Genomic DNA, 16,715 nt, shown 5'->3' with positions numbered 1-16,715 from the left:
CACGAAGAAGTATAGCATCAGCCAGGGACAGAAGGTAACTTGTCTCACTGTTGATTGTTTCGATAACCCAATACTGCATCAGCAGATGCGCACACACAGCACCCATTGCTGTTTTCCTATCAAACTCCTCCTCCACCTGTCTTCCTGTATGGTCTGTTTGTGTGTGGGGATGCTTGAGTTGACGCTTTTATTAATAATTCATCACATAAGACATGACAAAATTACCCGAGTGTAGCATTGTAGAGAAAAGAGCAAGACGGATCTATTCAGTTTGATTACACACAGATGTGCTTTTATTAATAAAACATCAAATAACAATGAGGCAATCTATTGCAATGCTGTGAGGAAGGGAACATAAGTAAGTTTTATTTTTTTATTTTAATATGTTTTAAAATATGAATCTCTACTATCACCAGTGAAATATTGCCAAGTTGGGTCTTGCACACAGTCATTATCTTGTGTTGCATAAAAGTATCTACATAGCACAGTTTCAGTAAATGTTTTATATATATATCTTGCGAAAACATTCAATTTAATTTAGGACTGTTGTAAGCAAATCCTATTGAGAACAATGCAAGTGGCTTCTGCAGAATCCTCCTGAGTCATGCATGGATCTTTTTGTCTTTCTGTGTGCTGTTATCCCTCACCTGTCTTACTTTCTATTGGGTATGTCAGCATTATAACTAATGCTCTTTTCAGCTTTAAATGTGCAACGTCAAATATATTACCAATTTGTTTGTATGTGCTCCTAAGGACCTTCTTGTGCAGTGTGGTGGGATTCAGACTAAGTATTAAACAAGCTTCTTTTTCTGCCTGCCTTCACAGACCCAGTTGAACGTACTACTGGAGAAGCTTCGCAGCACTGTGAGTATCTGTGTCGCCATATCTGATGTCCTCTCTCTCACACTGGTAGTCAGCAACTGGCCTCAGATTGCATCTGATATGTTTTACCTGTCTTTCAAAGGGTTCCAGCTTCATTCGCTGTGTGAAACCCAACTTGAAGATGGTGAGCCACCAGTTTGAAGGAGCCCAGATTCTGTCTCAGCTGCAGTGTTCAGGTATTGGCTAGGAGAGGTAGAACATACTCGCAAAACTATTATTAACATATTCACGGAATTAAAAAAAGTTACAAAATGCAGTAGTTCATTATCCGTTCTAAAGATGACTACGGATACACACACGTACACAAACACCATTCTCTCCCCTTTCCTCACCAGGCATGGTGTCAGTGCTGGACTTGATGCAGGGAGGCTTCCCCTCCCGAGCCCCCTTCCATGAGCTCTACAACATGTACAAACAGTACATGCCTGACAAGCTCACACGACTGGACCCCAGGCTCTTCTGCAAGGTGGGGGACTCCCCCAAGATCAGCATTCCATTTCATATAAACCTTGTATTATTCAGATGTTTATACTTTTAGAAGACTTTGACTGGTGGTTTTTGTTCTTGTTCCTCTGCAGGCTTTGTTCAAAGCGCTGGGGCTGAATGAGAATGACTACAAGTTTGGTTTGACCAGAGTGTTCTTCCGCCCTGGGAAGGTGAGCTCTGCTTTCAGCTCTCTTTTTAATGTGCATGAATGTCATACGGGCCAAATTACCTTGAGTAATTCTCTTGATGTCCTGCTTCGTGGTCAGTTTGCGGAGTTTGACCAGATCATGAAGTCGGACCCGGACCACCTGGCAGAGCTGGTGAAGAAGGTCAACCAGTGGCTGGTCGTCAGCCGTTGGAAGAAGGTCCAGTGGTGCTCCCTTTCTGTCATCAAATGTACGTCAACACCCCTGACTCATACTCGCACTGAGCTGGACAATGTACTGTAGAACAATAGCCCTCCTCCTAGTTAACAATAATAATGGATTTAGTTGTTAGGGACCGATATGAAAAGATTGACACGTTGCACCCTCATGCTTTAGGTTGAGCTAATTTGTAGCGTCATGCTTTAGGTTGAGCTAATTTGTAGCGTCATGCTTTAGGTTGAGCTAATTTGTAGCGGCATGCTTTAGGTTGAGCTAATTTGTAGCGTCATGCTTTAGGTTGAGCTAATTTGTAGCGTCATGCTTTAGGTTGAGCTAATTTGTAGCGGCATGCTTTAGGTTGAGCTAATTTGTAGCGGCATGCTTTAGGTTGAGCTAATTTGTAGCGGCATGCTTTAGGTTGAGCTAATTTGTAGCATCATGCTTTAGGTTGAGCTAATTTGTAGCGTCATGCTTTAGGTTGAGCTAATTTGTAGCGTCATGCTTTAGGTTGAGCTAATTTGTAGCGGCATGCTTTAGGTTGAGCTAATTTGTAGCGGCATGCTTTAGGTTGAGCTAATTTGTAGCGGCATGCTTTAGGTTGAGCTAATTTGTAGCATCATGCTTTAGGTTGAGCTAATTTGTAGCATCATGCTTTAGGTTGAGCTAATTTGTAGCATCATGCTTTATGTTGAGCTAATTTGTAGCATCATGCTTTAGGTTGAGCTAATTTGTAGCATCATGCTTTAGGTTGAGCTAATTTGTAGCATCATGCTTTAGGTTGAGCTAATTTGTAGCATCATGCTTTAGGTTGAGCTAATTTGTAGCGGCATGCTTTAGGTTGAGCTAATTTGTAGCGGCATGCTTTAGGTTGAGCTAATTTGTAGCGGCATGCTTTAGGTTGAGCTAATTTGTAGCGGCATGCTTTAGGTTGAGCTAATTTGTAGCGGCATGCTTTAGGTTGAGCTAATTTGTAGCGTCATGCTTTAGGTTGAGCTAATTTGTAGCGTCAGTCCCTACATGGGCTTTAAAATGGTGGAAAAGACCAAACTAACTTCTCAAACAAAACAGCCAATATAATGAAAAGGGTTCAAATGATTTCTGCTGAGTCAGGAGTTGTTAAACTTGTCATAACTTTACATAATTTTGACTCTACTTCTTCACAGGGCAAGAGGTTGAGAAATAGTTTTTCCCCCTCCATTTAGTCGAACACTGATTACCACACTCCGGCAGCTGTATTCCACTACCATAATTCTTATGTTTCACATTTCTATTGCTCGAGGCAATCTTTCACACTAAAAGCTGTTCCTTGAACCATTACCCTCCGTCCCAAGTTATATTGATTTTCCCTCCCATTTAACAAAGTGCAGCACCGGCAGTGCTTATTAGGGTAAAGTATCCAATCAATGATATCACGTTGTAAGTAATAACTGTAGACTGCCTCGGCCCACCAGTTACCTGCTTTTTTCACCGTTAGGATATCCCATATCTGAGGATATATGCATTGTGATGGCTGGCTGCTCTTCCATTTTATTTTCCCCCAAAACATTCAAACTTAATGTCCCTATTAAGAGTTGTGTGTGGCTTTATCTCTGTGTGAATTGGCCCAATATCAAGTCAAATCAAATTGTATTGGTCACATACACATGGTTAGCAGATGTTAATGCGAGTGTAGCGAAATGCTTGTGCGTCTAGTTCCGACAATGCAGTAGTATCTATCAAGTAATCTAACAAATTCACAACTACCTTATACACCCAAATGTAAAGGGATGAATAAGAATATGTACATATAAATATATGGATGAGCGATGGCCATGCGGCATAGGCAAGATGCAGTAGATGGTATAGAACAGTGTATATACATATGAGATGAGTAATGTAGGATATGTTGACAATACTATGTTGACTAGATTTGACAATTTATCCCCCCCCCCCCCAGTGAAGGAGAAGATGAAGTATCGTGCCTCTGCCCTTGTTAAGATTCAGAAGACCGTCCGCATGTGGCTCTGTAAGAAGAAACATAAGCCACGGTGGGTGTACACACACACACACGCCCGCGCGCACACACATTATCTTTGTTTAAAAGTGCTTCACACTCTGTGCCTTTTGATGGCTTCTCCACATTCTGCAGTTAGAAGTTCAAATCAATCTGGAGAGCTCAGCCGTGACTCGTGGCCGTCTCTGTCACCGTATTGCATTTGGAAAATATATATTGCTTTGGTGAATGCATCCATCCGGGTGATGGCTTTTTGAATTGTTTTGTTATCATGGTATTCTGACTGTATGTACGTGTGTATGTGCACGTGCGAGCGTGCTCATACTTACGTGTGTATGCGTGGGCTCATACGGCCACAGCGTCGATGGCATGGTGAAGGTGCGTAACCTGAAGATGCGTATGGAACGCTTCAACGAGGTGGTGGGCGCTCTGAAGGAGGGCAAGCAGGAGATGGCCCAGCAGGTCCAGGAGCTGGGGGCCTCCATCGACACCTTCATGGCCAATATCAAGGTGAGGAGGGCTCTCCTAGGCACAGATCTAGGATCAGCTTCCCCTGCCCCATTCCTAACCTTAAAGGTCCAATGCAGCTGTTTTTATCTCAATATCAAATCATTTCTGGCTAACAATTAATTAATTACTGTGATTTTAGTTTTCAATTAAAATTGTCAAAAATAAACAAAAATAGCTTCTTAGCAAAATTCTAGGACTGTCTGGGGCTTTTCTTGGTTTGTAACTAATTTACTGGCTGGTAAGGCCACAACAGGCTGAAATGTCAGATGGTCTTTTCAAACAAATCTTACACTGAAAGGGCATTAGCATAATTTTCATAATAACATTTTTGACCACAAGAAGCCCAAAAAGATATTTGCCTAAAACATCATTTCAAACCTTGCTTAATTTGTATACACATATCACTCTATTATGCGTGGGAATACTTTGCAACAGATTTCCAAAATTAAAATAACTTGGAGCTGATTTGCTTGTGTTTTACAAACTTTTATGTCGAACAATAAAAAAATATTGAAATTGCTCAGAAAACTTGGGGGTCAAATAAAATCACCCACGGGCCAAATTCAGCCGGTGGGCCTCCAGTTTAGGAACACTGGTCTAGGGCCATCTTCATCCTACACCAAGGAGGCCAGGGTAACTCCGGGTGCGTTCGTAAATTCGCTCTTAGAATAACTGATGAATTTACGAACGCTCAACACCCCGTTGAATATGACCGGTGTCAGTAAACCTTGGCAAAAAAAACGTAATTAAATTGTTGCGAGCAGCACAGTTACAGTCACCAACGCTCTGGATAACATGAGAACAGCCTAACCAGCTCTGCTAGGGTAAGAAAAATGGCCAGAGTGAGGTGTTCTCTCATTTATGTCTGGAAGTAGCTAGCAAGCTAGCTAACTTTAGCCAGTTAGCTTGGGTGCTTGACTGCCGTTGTGAGGTCAGAATGCTCGGATCAACCCTACTCCTCGGCCAGATCGTCCAGTGTGCACTCTGAACACTCCGAGAGCGAAACGCTCTGAAATTACGAACGGACAATCTGACAACGCTCTGAATTTACGAGAGTGAATTTACGAACACACCCTCATATGTCTTAACTTTCTAAACTAATCCCGCTCATCTCATCACATCTCTCTCTAATCTCATTTCATCTCCCTGTCATCTTGTCAGGAAGCCATTTCCTGTGGTTGTTTTGATCTGTAATCCTTTAATATGGCTAAATATGGTAATGGTTCTGCGCTCTATTCTTCTGCTATAAACATCAGTCTGTATATGGTAAGGGATTTGTATTTATTATGGATCCCCATTAGCAGCTACTCTTCCTGGGGTCCGGCAAAACTAAGGCAGTTATACAATTTTAAAAACATTACAATACATTCCTAACCGATTTCACAGCACTCTAAGTGTGTGCCCTCAGGCCCCTACTCCACTACCACATATCTACAGCACAAAATCCATGTGTACGTGTGTGTGTGTAGTGCTTATGTTATCGTGTGTGTGTGTTTTGTGTTGCTTTACAGTCCCTGCTGTTTCATAAGGTGTATTTTTATCTGGTTTTTAAATCTGATTCTACTGCTTGCATCAGTTACCTGATATGGAATAGAGTTCCAAGTAGTCATGGCTCTATGTAGTACAGTGTGCTTCCCATAGTCTGCTCTGGACTTGGGGACTGTGAAGAGACCTCTGGTGGCATGTGGTTCAAATTATTTCTGAAATGAGTTGCCAAACTTTACATCATTTTGGCTGTATTTCTTTAGGGAAAGAGGTTGAGAAATACTGTGTTGTTCCTGTCCATTTAATCGAACACTCCCCTCTCTCCCTCTGCTAGAAACATCAGTCTCCACTCGGGAGACTAGATGACTGGCATCCGAGCAGAACATTTTCCACATGAGCAAATGTCTCTAGTCTCCTCTCTTTCTCTCCCTCGCTCCCTAGTTCAGTCACCTCTGTGCGTCTGCCTGACCCTGCGCTCCTCTGTTAGCCCATTGGCATCTGCTCTGTGTTCACCAGCGCCTGATGCTATTCCTAGCCCTTTATGACGCACCTAGCGTAGCATCGCTAAGGGCCTAGCGTAGCATCGCTAAGGGCCTAGCGTAGCATCGCTAGCTGAATTATACAATAGTCATAAACAATAGCTGTCATTCAGTCAGCTTGTCATTTCCCCCTGTGGTGTCTGTCTGAACCACGTCAGGGAAATCAATCCACCCTAAACCCCCACTGACAGACAGGGTGTGACACCGAGGTGACCAGGGCAGCAGGTGGGGGTGGGGCTCTCAGTCGATGTCTTTCTGGTTAGCTTATTGGATAGATCTGGAGGGTGTCACAACCCTAAACAGACAAGGGGATTTCTGCCAGGCCCACTGCGGAGGGCTCCCCCTCTCACTTCCTGGAATCGGACAGTTTTAATTACACCACTTGTATAGGAAACAAGGATTAAATAAGAAAAAGTTGAATTAAATGAGATTCTGGGATATTGGGAATTGGATGTTACTTTTAGCATATTCCCCATACACTGAAAAGACTATCTCATATGCCTGTGTTAGTCGCTGCGCTCCTGTGTCTGCAGCAGTGCTAATGGGAATGGTAGTAGCACATATTGGGAATCATAACCAACGATAAAAAAGGTTTAGTCTATGAAGGCATATGTTGTCTACATTGTTTTCAGACCCCTTGACAGTTTCAACATTTTGTTACTTTACAGCCTTATTCTAAAATTGATTATATCGTTTTTTCCCCTCATCAATCTACACACAATACCCAATAATGACAAGGCAAAAACAGGTTTTTAGAAAAAAATAAACATATCACATTTACATAAGTATTCAGACCCTTTACTCAGTACTTTGTTAAAGCACCTTTGGCAGTGATTACAGCCCCGAGTCTTCTTGGTATGACGCTATAAGCTTGGCACACGTGTATTTGGGGAGTTTCTCCCATTTATTCTCTGCAGATCCTCTCAAGCTTTGTCAGGTTGGATGGGGAGCATCACTGCATAGCTATTTTCAGGACTCTCCAGAAATGTTAGATCAGGTACAAGTCCGGGCTCTGGCTGGGCCACTCAAGGACATTCAGAGACTCCCAAAGCCACTCCAGCGTTGTGTTGGCTGTTTGCTTAGGGTCGTTGTCCTGTTGGAAGATGAACCTTCGCCCCAGTCTGCGGTTCCGGCCAAAGAGTTCAATCTTGGAGAATCTTGTTTCACATGCTCTGAAAGTCCTTTTAGGTGCCTTTTTTCAAACTCCAAGTGAGCTGTCATGTGCCTTTTACTGAGGAGTGGCTTCCGTCTGGCCACTCTACCATAAAGGCTTGATTGGTGGAGTGCTGCAGAGATGTTTGTCTTTCTGGAAGGTTCTCCCATCTCCACAGAGGAATTCTGAAGCTCTATCAGAGTGACCATCGGATTTTTGGTCATCTCCCTGACCATGGCCCTTCTCCCCCGTTTGCCAGCTCTAGGAAGAGTCTTGGTGGTTCCAAACTTCTTCCATTTAAGAATGATGGAGGCCACTGTGTTGTTGGGGACCTTCAATGCTGCAGAAATATTTTGGTACCCTTCCCCAGATCTGTGCCTCGACACAATCCTGCCCCGGAGCTCTACGGACAATTCCTTCAACCTCATGGCCTGGTTTTTGCTCTGATATGCACTGTCAACTGTGGGACCTTATATAGACAGGTGTGTGCCTTTTTCAAATCATGTCCAATCAATTGAATTTACCAGAGGTGGACTCCAATCAAGTTGTAGAAACATCTCGAGGATGATCAATGGAAACATGATGCACCTGAGCTCAATTTCGAGTCTCATAGCAAAGGGTCTGAATACTTATGTAAATACAGTACTTCTTTTTTATTTTTAATACATTTGCAAATATTTCGGGGAAACCTGTTTTCACTTTGTCATTGTGGGGTATTGTGTGTAGATTGATGAGGAACATTTTTTTATTTAATCCATTTGAGAATAAGGCTGTAACGTAACAAAATGTGGAAAAAGTAAACTGGTCTGAATACTTTCCAAATGCACTGTATATGTTTATAACACTGACCATGACATACTGTATGACAGATAAGTCCAAATAATTCTGGTTTTAGCCTATTGTTTTTTTTGGAATAGGCCTATGACACCATTCCTATGACCTTTGACCTATGCCTCCTCCTATAGGCCACAGTGATGACCAGGAAGGAGATTGACCAGGAGTACCAGGGGCTGGTGAAGAGCTTGGAGCAGCTGCTCTCCTCCATGCAGAAGAAGAAGCAGGAGGAAGACGAGATGGAGAGGCTGCGGCGCATCGAAGAGGAGATGGAAAGAGAGAGAAAGAGGAGGGAGGAGGACGACCAGCAACAGCAGCAGGAGGAGAACGACAGAAAGAAGTAAGGGGGGGGGGGGGTCGGAACATATATGGGCTAGCACTGGGGTGGGCTATTTCGGGAGTGGAGGGCTTTTGGATCTAGTGTGTTAGTGCTGGGCTGGAGTAAAAGCCTGCACAAGTGCACCAAAGCAGCCTTTCATATTTTGGTTGAAGTCATTGGCATGATAACCTCTCAATTTTAAAGAAACCCCTAACAGGATATGTCCAGAGTTGATGCTCAGAGACTGAGCTTATACATGGTTCATGGTTTGATCATGTCATTGAGAACATTGATCAGGCAGGAGGCATGTCCATCTGCGATCTAAAGTAACATGGCGCTTTGCCATATAAGAGCATTAACCACCTCCGTCGTCCCTGCCCCCTCTCATTAGGAAATCAGAGATGGAGCATAAGAGGAAGCAGGAGGAGGAGGAGAGGAAGAGGAGGGAGGAAGAAAAGAAGATTATGCAGGTTTGTGACCCCACTGAAGTGACCTTTTTGTGGTAAAGGAGAGCTTTGTTACCCTTCTCCACCTACAAGACACTCCAAACACTGCCCACTTTATCACGTATTGACCCTTTTGCCTGATAGTAGCCTGTAGTCTCTTACAATGGAGCAGCCTGTCGTCTCTTGCTATGGAGCAGCCTGTAGTCTCTTACTATGGAGCAGCCTGTCGTCTCTTACTATGAAGCAGCCTGTCGTCTCTTACTATGGAGCAGCCTGTCGTCTCTTTCTATGGAGCAGTCTGTCGTCTCTTGCTATGGAGTAGTCTCTTGCTATGGAGCAGCCTGTCGTCTCTTACTATGGAGCAGCCTGTCGTCTCTTTCTATGGAGCAGTCTGTCGTCTCTTGCTATGGAGTAGTCTCTTACTATGGAGCAGCCTGTAGTCTCTTTCTATGGAGCAGCCTGTCGTCTCTTACTATGGAGCAGCCTGTCGTCTCTTACTATGGAGCAGCCTGTAGTCTCTTACTATGGAGCAGCCTGTAGTCTCTTACTATGGAGCAGTCTGTAGTCTCTTGCTATGGAGCAGCCTGTAGTCTCTTGCTATGGAGTAGTCTCTTACTATGGAGCAGTCTGTCGTCTCTTGCTATGGAGTAGTCTCTTACTATGGAGCAGCCTGTAGTCTCTTACTATGGAGCAGCCTGTCGTCTCTTACCATGGAGCAGCCTGTCGTCTCTTACCATGGAGCAGCCTGTAGTCTCTTGCTATGGAGCAGCCTGTCGTCTCTTGCTATGGAGCAGCCTGTAGTCTCTTGCTATGGAGTAGTCTCTTACTATGGAGCAGTCTGTCGTCTCTTGCTATGGAGTAGTCTCTTACTATGGAGCAGCCTGTAGTCTCTTACTATGGAGCAGCCTGTCGTCTCTTACCATGGAGCAGCCTGTAGTCTCTTGCTATGGAGCAGCCTGTCGTCTCTTACTATGGAGTAGCCTGTCGTCTCTTACTATGGAGCAGCCTGTCGTCTCTTGCTATGGAGCAGCCTGTCGTCTCTTGCTATGGAGCAGCCTGTCGTCTCTTGCTATGGAGCAGCCTGTCGTCTCTTGCTATGGAGCAGCCTGTCGTCTCTTGCTATGGAGCAGCCTGTCGTCTCTTACTATGGAGCAGCCTGTCGTCTCTTACTATGGAGCAGCCTGTCGTCTCTTACTATGGAGCAGCCTGTCGTCTCTTACTATGGAGCAGCCTGTAGTCTCTTGCTATGGAGCAGCCTGTCGTCTCTTACTATGGAGCAGCCTGTAGTCTCTTACTATGGAGCAGCCTGTCGTCTCTTACTATGGAGCAGCCTGTCGTCTCTTGCTAAGGAGCAGCCTGTCGTCTCTTACTATGGAGCAGCCTGTCGTCTCTTACTATGGAGCAGCCTGTCGTCTCTTACTATGGAGCAGCCTGTCGTCTCTTGCTATGGAGCAGCCTGTAGTCTCTTACTATGGAGCAGCCTGTCGTCTCTTACTATGGAGCAGCCTGTCGTCTCTTACTATGGAGCAGCCTGTCGTCTCTTACTATGGAGCAGCCTGTCGTCTCTTACTATGGAGCAGCCTGTCGTCTCTTGCTATGGAGCAGCCTGTCGTCTCTTGCTATGGAGTAGTCTCTTGCTATGGAGTAGTCTCTTGCTATGAAGTAGTCTCTTGCTATGGAGCAGCCTGTCGTCTCTTACTATGGAGCAGCCTGTAGTCTCTTGCTATGGAGCAGCCTGTAGTCTCTTGCTATGGAGCAGCCTGTAGTCTCTTACTATGGAGCAGCCTGTCGTCTCTTACTATGGAGCAGCCTGTCGTCTCTTACTATGGAGCAGCCTGTCGTCTCTTACTATGGAGCAGCCTGTCGTCTCTTGCTATGGAGCAGCCTGTCGTCTCTTGCTATGGAGTAGTCTCTTGCTATGGAGTAGTCTCTTGCTATGAAGTAGTCTCTTGCTATGGAGCAGCCTGTAGTCTCTTTCTATGGAGCAGCCTGTAGTCTCTTGCTATGGAGCAGCCTGTAGTCTCTTGCTATGGAGCAGCCTGTAGTCTCTTGCTATGGAGCAGCCTGTAGTCTCTTGCTATGGAGCAGCCTGTAGTCTCTTGCTATGGAGCAGCCTGTAGTCTCTTGCTATGGAGCAGCCTGTCGTCTCTTACTATGGAGCAGCCTGTCGTCTCTTACTATGGAGCAGCCTGTCGTCTCTTGCTATGGAGCAGCCTGTCGTCTCTTGCTATGGAGTAGTCTCTTGCTATAGAGTAGTCTCTTGCTATGAAGTAGTCTCTTGCTATGGAGCAGCCTGTAGTCTCTTTCTATGGAGCAGCCTGTAGTCTCTTGCTATGGAGCAGCCTGTAGTCTCTTACTATGGAGCAGCCTGTAGTCTCTTACTATGGAGCAGCCTGTAGTCTCTTACTATGGAGCAGCCTGTAGTCTCTTGCTATGGAGCAGCCTGTAGTCTCTTACTATGGAGCAGTAATGGATTGATTTCTTACCAGTCGTGTTTGCTGTACTGATATCTCTACAAATTTGATCTGTATATATGTAAGTATATATTTTTCTTTCAACCTAATAAGATATATGCATGCCATTTAGCAGACGCTTTTATCCAAAGCGACTTAGTCATGAGAATCGAACCCACAACCCTGGCTTTGCAAGCACTATGATCTACCAACTGAGCTACACTACTGTTCCCGCTGAGTGAAAGTAATTTGCTCCCCCGTCTCACAGGGAGACTGCCAGGGTCTTGGCATTCATCAGATTCCCCAGTGGGTCATCGCTAGCTGATGATGGATCACTCCTGCTGACTTTCTCCTTCCCAGACCTACCCTGCTCCCTCTAGACTGAGTCATCTGCTTTCCACACTGCCCTCCATTACCATTTGCCAGTTTGCTTATTTTCTTCTCTCCTACCCTGTATTCCCCCTCCTGTCCTCTTCTGCCCTGTATTCCCCCTCCTGTACTCTCGTACCCTGTATTCCCCCTCATGTCCCCTTCTGCCCTGTATTCCCCCTCCTGTACTCTCGTACCCTGTATTCCCCCTCATGTCCTCTTCTGTCCTGTATTCCCCCTCCTGTCCTCTTCTGCCCTGTAGTCCCCCTCCTGTCCTCTTCTGCCCTGTATTCCTCTTCTGCCCTGTATTCCCCCTCCTGTCCTCTTCTGTCCTGTATTCCCCCTCCTGTCCTCCTCTTCTGCCCTGTATTCCCCCTCCTGTCCTCCTCTTCTGCCCTGTATTCCCCCTCCTGTACTCTCGTACCCTGTATTCCCCCTCATGTACTCTCGTACCCTGTATTCCCCCTCCTGTCCTCTTCTGCCCTGTATTCCCCCTCCTGTCCTCTTCTGCCCTGTATTCCCCCTCCTGTCCACTTCTGTCCTGTATTCCCCCGCCTGGCCTCTTCTGCCCTGTATTCCCCCGCCTGCCCTCTTCTGCCCTGTATTCCTCTTCTGCCCTGTACTCCCCCTCCTGTCCTCTTCTGCCCTGTATTCCCCCTCCTGTCCTCTTCTGCCCTGTAGTCCCCCTCCTGTCCTCTTCTGTCCTGTATTCCCCCTCCTGTCCTCTTCTGTCCTGTATTCCCCCTCCTGTCCTCTTCTGCCCTGTATTCCCCCTCCTGTCCTCTTCTGTCCTGTATTCCCCCTCCTGTCCTCCTCTTCTGCCCTGTATTCCCCCTCCTGTCCTCTTCTGCCCTGTATTCCCCCTCCTGTCCTCTTCTGCCCTGTATTCCCCCTCCTGTCCTCTTCTGTCCTGTATTCCCCCTCCTGTCCTCTTCTGCCCTGTATTCCCCCTCCTGTCCTCTTCTGTCCTGTATTCCCCCTCCTGTCCTCTTCTGTCCTGTATTCCCCCTCCTGTCCTCCTCTTCTGCCCTGTATTCCCCCTCCTGTCCTCTTCTGCCCTGTATTCCTCTTCTGCCCTGTACTCCCCCTCCTGTCCTCTTCTGCCCTGTATTCCCCCTCCTGTCCTCTTCTGCCCTGTATTCCCCCTCCTGTCCTCTTCTGCCCTGTATTCCCCCTCCTGTCCTCTTCTGCCCTGTAGTCCCCCTCCTGTCCTCCTCTTCTGCCCTGTAGTCCCCCTCCTGTCCTCCTCTTCTGCCCTGTAGTCCCCCTCCTGTCCTCCTCTTCTGCCCTGTAGTCCCCCTCCTGTCCTCTTCTGCCCTGTATTCCCCCGCCTGTCCTCTTCTGCCCTGTATTCCCCCGCCTGTCCTCTTCTGCCCTGTATTCCCCCGCCTGGCCTCTTCTGCCCTGTATTCGTCTTCTGCCCTGTATTCCTCTTCTGCCCTGTATTCCCCCGCCTGTCCTCTTCTGCCCTGTATTCGTCTTCTGCCCTGTATTCCTCTTCTGCCCTGTATTCCCCCGCCTGGCCTCTTCTGTCCTGTATTCGTCTTCTGCCCTGTATTCCTCTTCTGCCCTGTATTCCCCCGCCTGTCCTCTTCTGCCCTGTATTCCTCTTCTGCCCTGTATTCCTCTTCTGCCCTGTATTCCCCGCCTGTCCTCTTCTGTCCTGTATTCCCCCGCCTGTCCTCTTCTGTCCTTCCTCTGGGCCTCTTCCTACCTTCATCCCCCTTTTCTTCTGTCTTGTATTGCCATATGCTGTTCCCTTTTTCTCTCCTCCTCTGCCCTCTATTCCCAGCCTCGGGCCCCCTTTCCCCCCTCCTTTTTTCCCTTTTCCTCTCATTCTTCTTCTGTTCTCAACTCTCCATCTCCATCAACCCCTCTTCCGTCCTCATTTATCACATTGTTCCACAAGTACATACAGTAGCCGGCCACCCCTGGGCCGGTGGTTCGACATTTTTTGCAGAATGAGGTGTATTTTGTTGGCCTCTGGTACATTCTAATGGCTTGACTCCATCTAAAATACACAGTGAAATGATTGAATACTTTATCAAGTTTACCTCATAGATTGGAAACAATAGTTGTGGTATTGTGTAGAAAGACATTACTTTAATATTTATATTACTGAATATGTTTGAATTCAGTGTATTTTTAGATGTTTTGGATCTTGTCTAGGCCTATTGTTAGGTTATATTACTTGTTAGATATTACTGCATGGTCGGAACTAGAAGCACAAGCATTTCGCTACACTCGCATTAACATCTGCTAACCATGTGTATGTGACAAATAAATTTGATTTGATTTGATCAGGACCATTTTTCTAAGTAAGAGAACATTAAACCTTTTTAACATTTAACCTGTCCTCTCTTGAGATTAAAGTCTTTACAGTTTTACTGTAAGATATGTATTGCCACCGATGTTTGTTCTCTAAATTATGTTTTTTATTATTTTTATTTTTGGTGTACACAAAGTACGGGAGGATGGCTGGGCAGTGGCTAGGCACCCCATCCGGAAGTTGGAGAATGCTTTTTTCAAAAACCTGAACAACTTTTCCAGAGCCATAATCATTATGCTGTATCTTCCTTTTTTTAAATAAACTAAATGTGCTTCTATGCATCTCTGTAAAATCTGGGTAAAAGATTGAAAGGAATGTGAGTGTTATTAACTACATAAAGTAATTTCTTGCTTTTCTAAAGTCTACCAACCTTGCCAGCAGGCATGCCATCTTAAAATAGTTAAATAATCTAGCTACTATAACTTGATTGATAGCCTGAAATGGCTTCTTGGTAGCTAGTTATGAGGTTGGGAGATACAATATATATACAAAAATATGTGGACACCCCTTCAAATGAGTGGATTTGGCTATTTCAGTCACACCCCTTTGCTGACAGGTGTATAAAATCAAGCACACAGCCATACAATCTACATAGACAAACATTGGCAGTAGAATGCCCTTACTGAAGAGTTTAGTGACTTTCAACGTGGCATCCTTTCCAACAAGTCAGTTCATCAAATTTCTGCCCTCCTAGAGCGGTCAACCGGTCAACTGTAAGTGCTGTTATTGTGAAGTGGAAATGTCTAGGAGCAACAACAACTCAGCTGCGAAGTGGTAGGCCACACAAGCTCACAGAATGTGACCGCTGACGCGTGTAGCGAGTAAAAATCGTCTGTCAGTTGCAACACTCACTACCGAGTTCCAAACTGCCTTTGGAAGCAACGTCAGAACAATAACTGTTCGTCGGCAGCTTCATGAAATGGGTTTCCATGGCCGAGCAGCCGCACACAAGCCTAAGATCATCATGTGCAATGCTAAGCGTCGGCTGGAGTTGTGTAAAGCTCACCGCCATTGGACTCTGGAGCAGTGGAAACGCGTTCTCTGGAGTGATGAATCACGCTTCACCATCTGGCAGTCCGACGGATGAATCTGGGTTTGGTGGAGCCAGGAGAAAGCTACCTGCCCGGATGCATAGTGCCAACTGTAAAGTTTAGTGGAGGAGGAATAATACTCTGGGGCTGTTTTCCATATTCCGGCTAGGCCCCTTAGTTCCAGTGAAGGGAAATCTTAACGCTACAGCATACAATGACATTCTAGACGATTCTGTGCTTGCAACTTTGTGGAACCAGTTTGGGGAAGACCCGTTGCTGTTTCAGCATGACAATGCCCTTGGGCACAAATCGAGGTCCATACAGAAATGGTTTGTCAAGATCGGTGTGTAAAAACTTGACTGGCTTACGCCGACTGCTTGCCAGGCCTAATCGCCCAACATCAGTGCCCGACCTCACTAATGCTCTTGTGGCTGAATGGAAGAAAGTCCCCGCAGCAATGTTCCAACATCTAGTGGAAAGCCTTCCCAGAACAGGGGAGGCTGTTATAGCAGTAAAGGGGGGACCAACTCCATATTAATGCCCTTGATTTTGGAATGAGATGTTCGATGAGCAGGTGTCCACGTACCTTTGGTCATGTAGTGGAGGTTCCCAAACTGGTCTAGCCAAAGCCAACTTCATAACATTGCTAGGTTGCTAGTAGTATTACAGAGAAACAACAAAAAATGTTTAAAAATAAATAAATGTTAAACAGGACAAAGGGGGGCACGTACCCCCTATGGGCATAACGCCTCACCACGAGACGAGAGTCACTCACTTTAAAGTCACTGTCTGGCATCCTAGAAAATCCTTTGGTTTACTTGTCCCAATTCGTTACCATGGATATATAACCACACTGAATGGCAAAGGGATATAGAAGATCAACTTTATTCGTCTATATTCAGTTTATTCAGTCAGTTAGGCACATTTTATAAACTAGTCAACTCTTGCTGTTCAGTTGTCAATCAAAGCACAGTAAATGGCCTACTATGCGCAACACTCAAAAGAAAATGTATGTATCAGAAAACAATAGTTTGGCCAAGTTGTGGATTTCGACTCCTCGTTACCACTTGAATTAGGAATTCGTGAATTCGGAAGTAAGTGGGGCACTTTTTGCATTTCCGTCTTCTGTAACCTCTTTCAACATCTATCCAACATATTAGCCCAACACATTATACATTTCTGAAATCCTCAAGATGTTTCCTAATTACACAAAAAGGACAAATGTTGATATCATTTTCACAACAGGCATGACACACCCAATTGTGTACACTGAGCCAAAACCATATTTTAATTTCGCATTAGGTCTACAGGGACAGCAACTTAAATATTATAGTTCTGCTTGCTGCAGGATAACAGTTCTACAAGAACCAGATGCCTGCCTAGTCTAAGTACACTGGATTGCTTTCATCCATTGGAAATGCCTATAAGACTGTCCTACTTTAGCTAGCTATGGTTGATAAAGCGGGACTAAAAAAATTATAACATTTTAACATAATATTGGCCACTTTTTATTTATTTTGA

The 16,715-nt window shown here is 45.3% G+C and overlaps 1 protein-coding gene across 1 annotated transcript in view; it reads left to right on the top strand.

The window, feature by feature from the left end:
* The window catches only part of LOC120060180 (unconventional myosin-VI-like), a 123,923-nt gene that overhangs the window by 85,362 nt on the left and 21,846 nt on the right, over positions 1 to 16,715 (top strand). Inside the window, exons 21-29 of the mRNA XM_039009311.1 lie at positions 826 to 864; positions 965 to 1,058; positions 1,218 to 1,348; positions 1,461 to 1,538; positions 1,635 to 1,764; positions 3,670 to 3,760; positions 4,086 to 4,236; positions 8,379 to 8,587; positions 8,958 to 9,036. Coding sequence (XP_038865239.1) covers positions 826 to 864; positions 965 to 1,058; positions 1,218 to 1,348; positions 1,461 to 1,538; positions 1,635 to 1,764; positions 3,670 to 3,760; positions 4,086 to 4,236; positions 8,379 to 8,587; positions 8,958 to 9,036 — 1,002 coding nt within the window. The remainder of the gene's footprint in view (positions 1 to 825; positions 865 to 964; positions 1,059 to 1,217; positions 1,349 to 1,460; positions 1,539 to 1,634; positions 1,765 to 3,669; positions 3,761 to 4,085; positions 4,237 to 8,378; positions 8,588 to 8,957; positions 9,037 to 16,715) is intronic.

This window comes from Salvelinus namaycush, chromosome 15 (genome assembly GCF_016432855.1).
Source record: "Salvelinus namaycush isolate Seneca chromosome 15, SaNama_1.0, whole genome shotgun sequence".
NCBI classification, from domain to species: Eukaryota; Metazoa; Chordata; class Actinopteri; order Salmoniformes; family Salmonidae; genus Salvelinus; species Salvelinus namaycush.
Note: the sequence above shows the minus strand (reverse complement) of the source record. Positions and strands in the feature narration are given on the sequence as shown.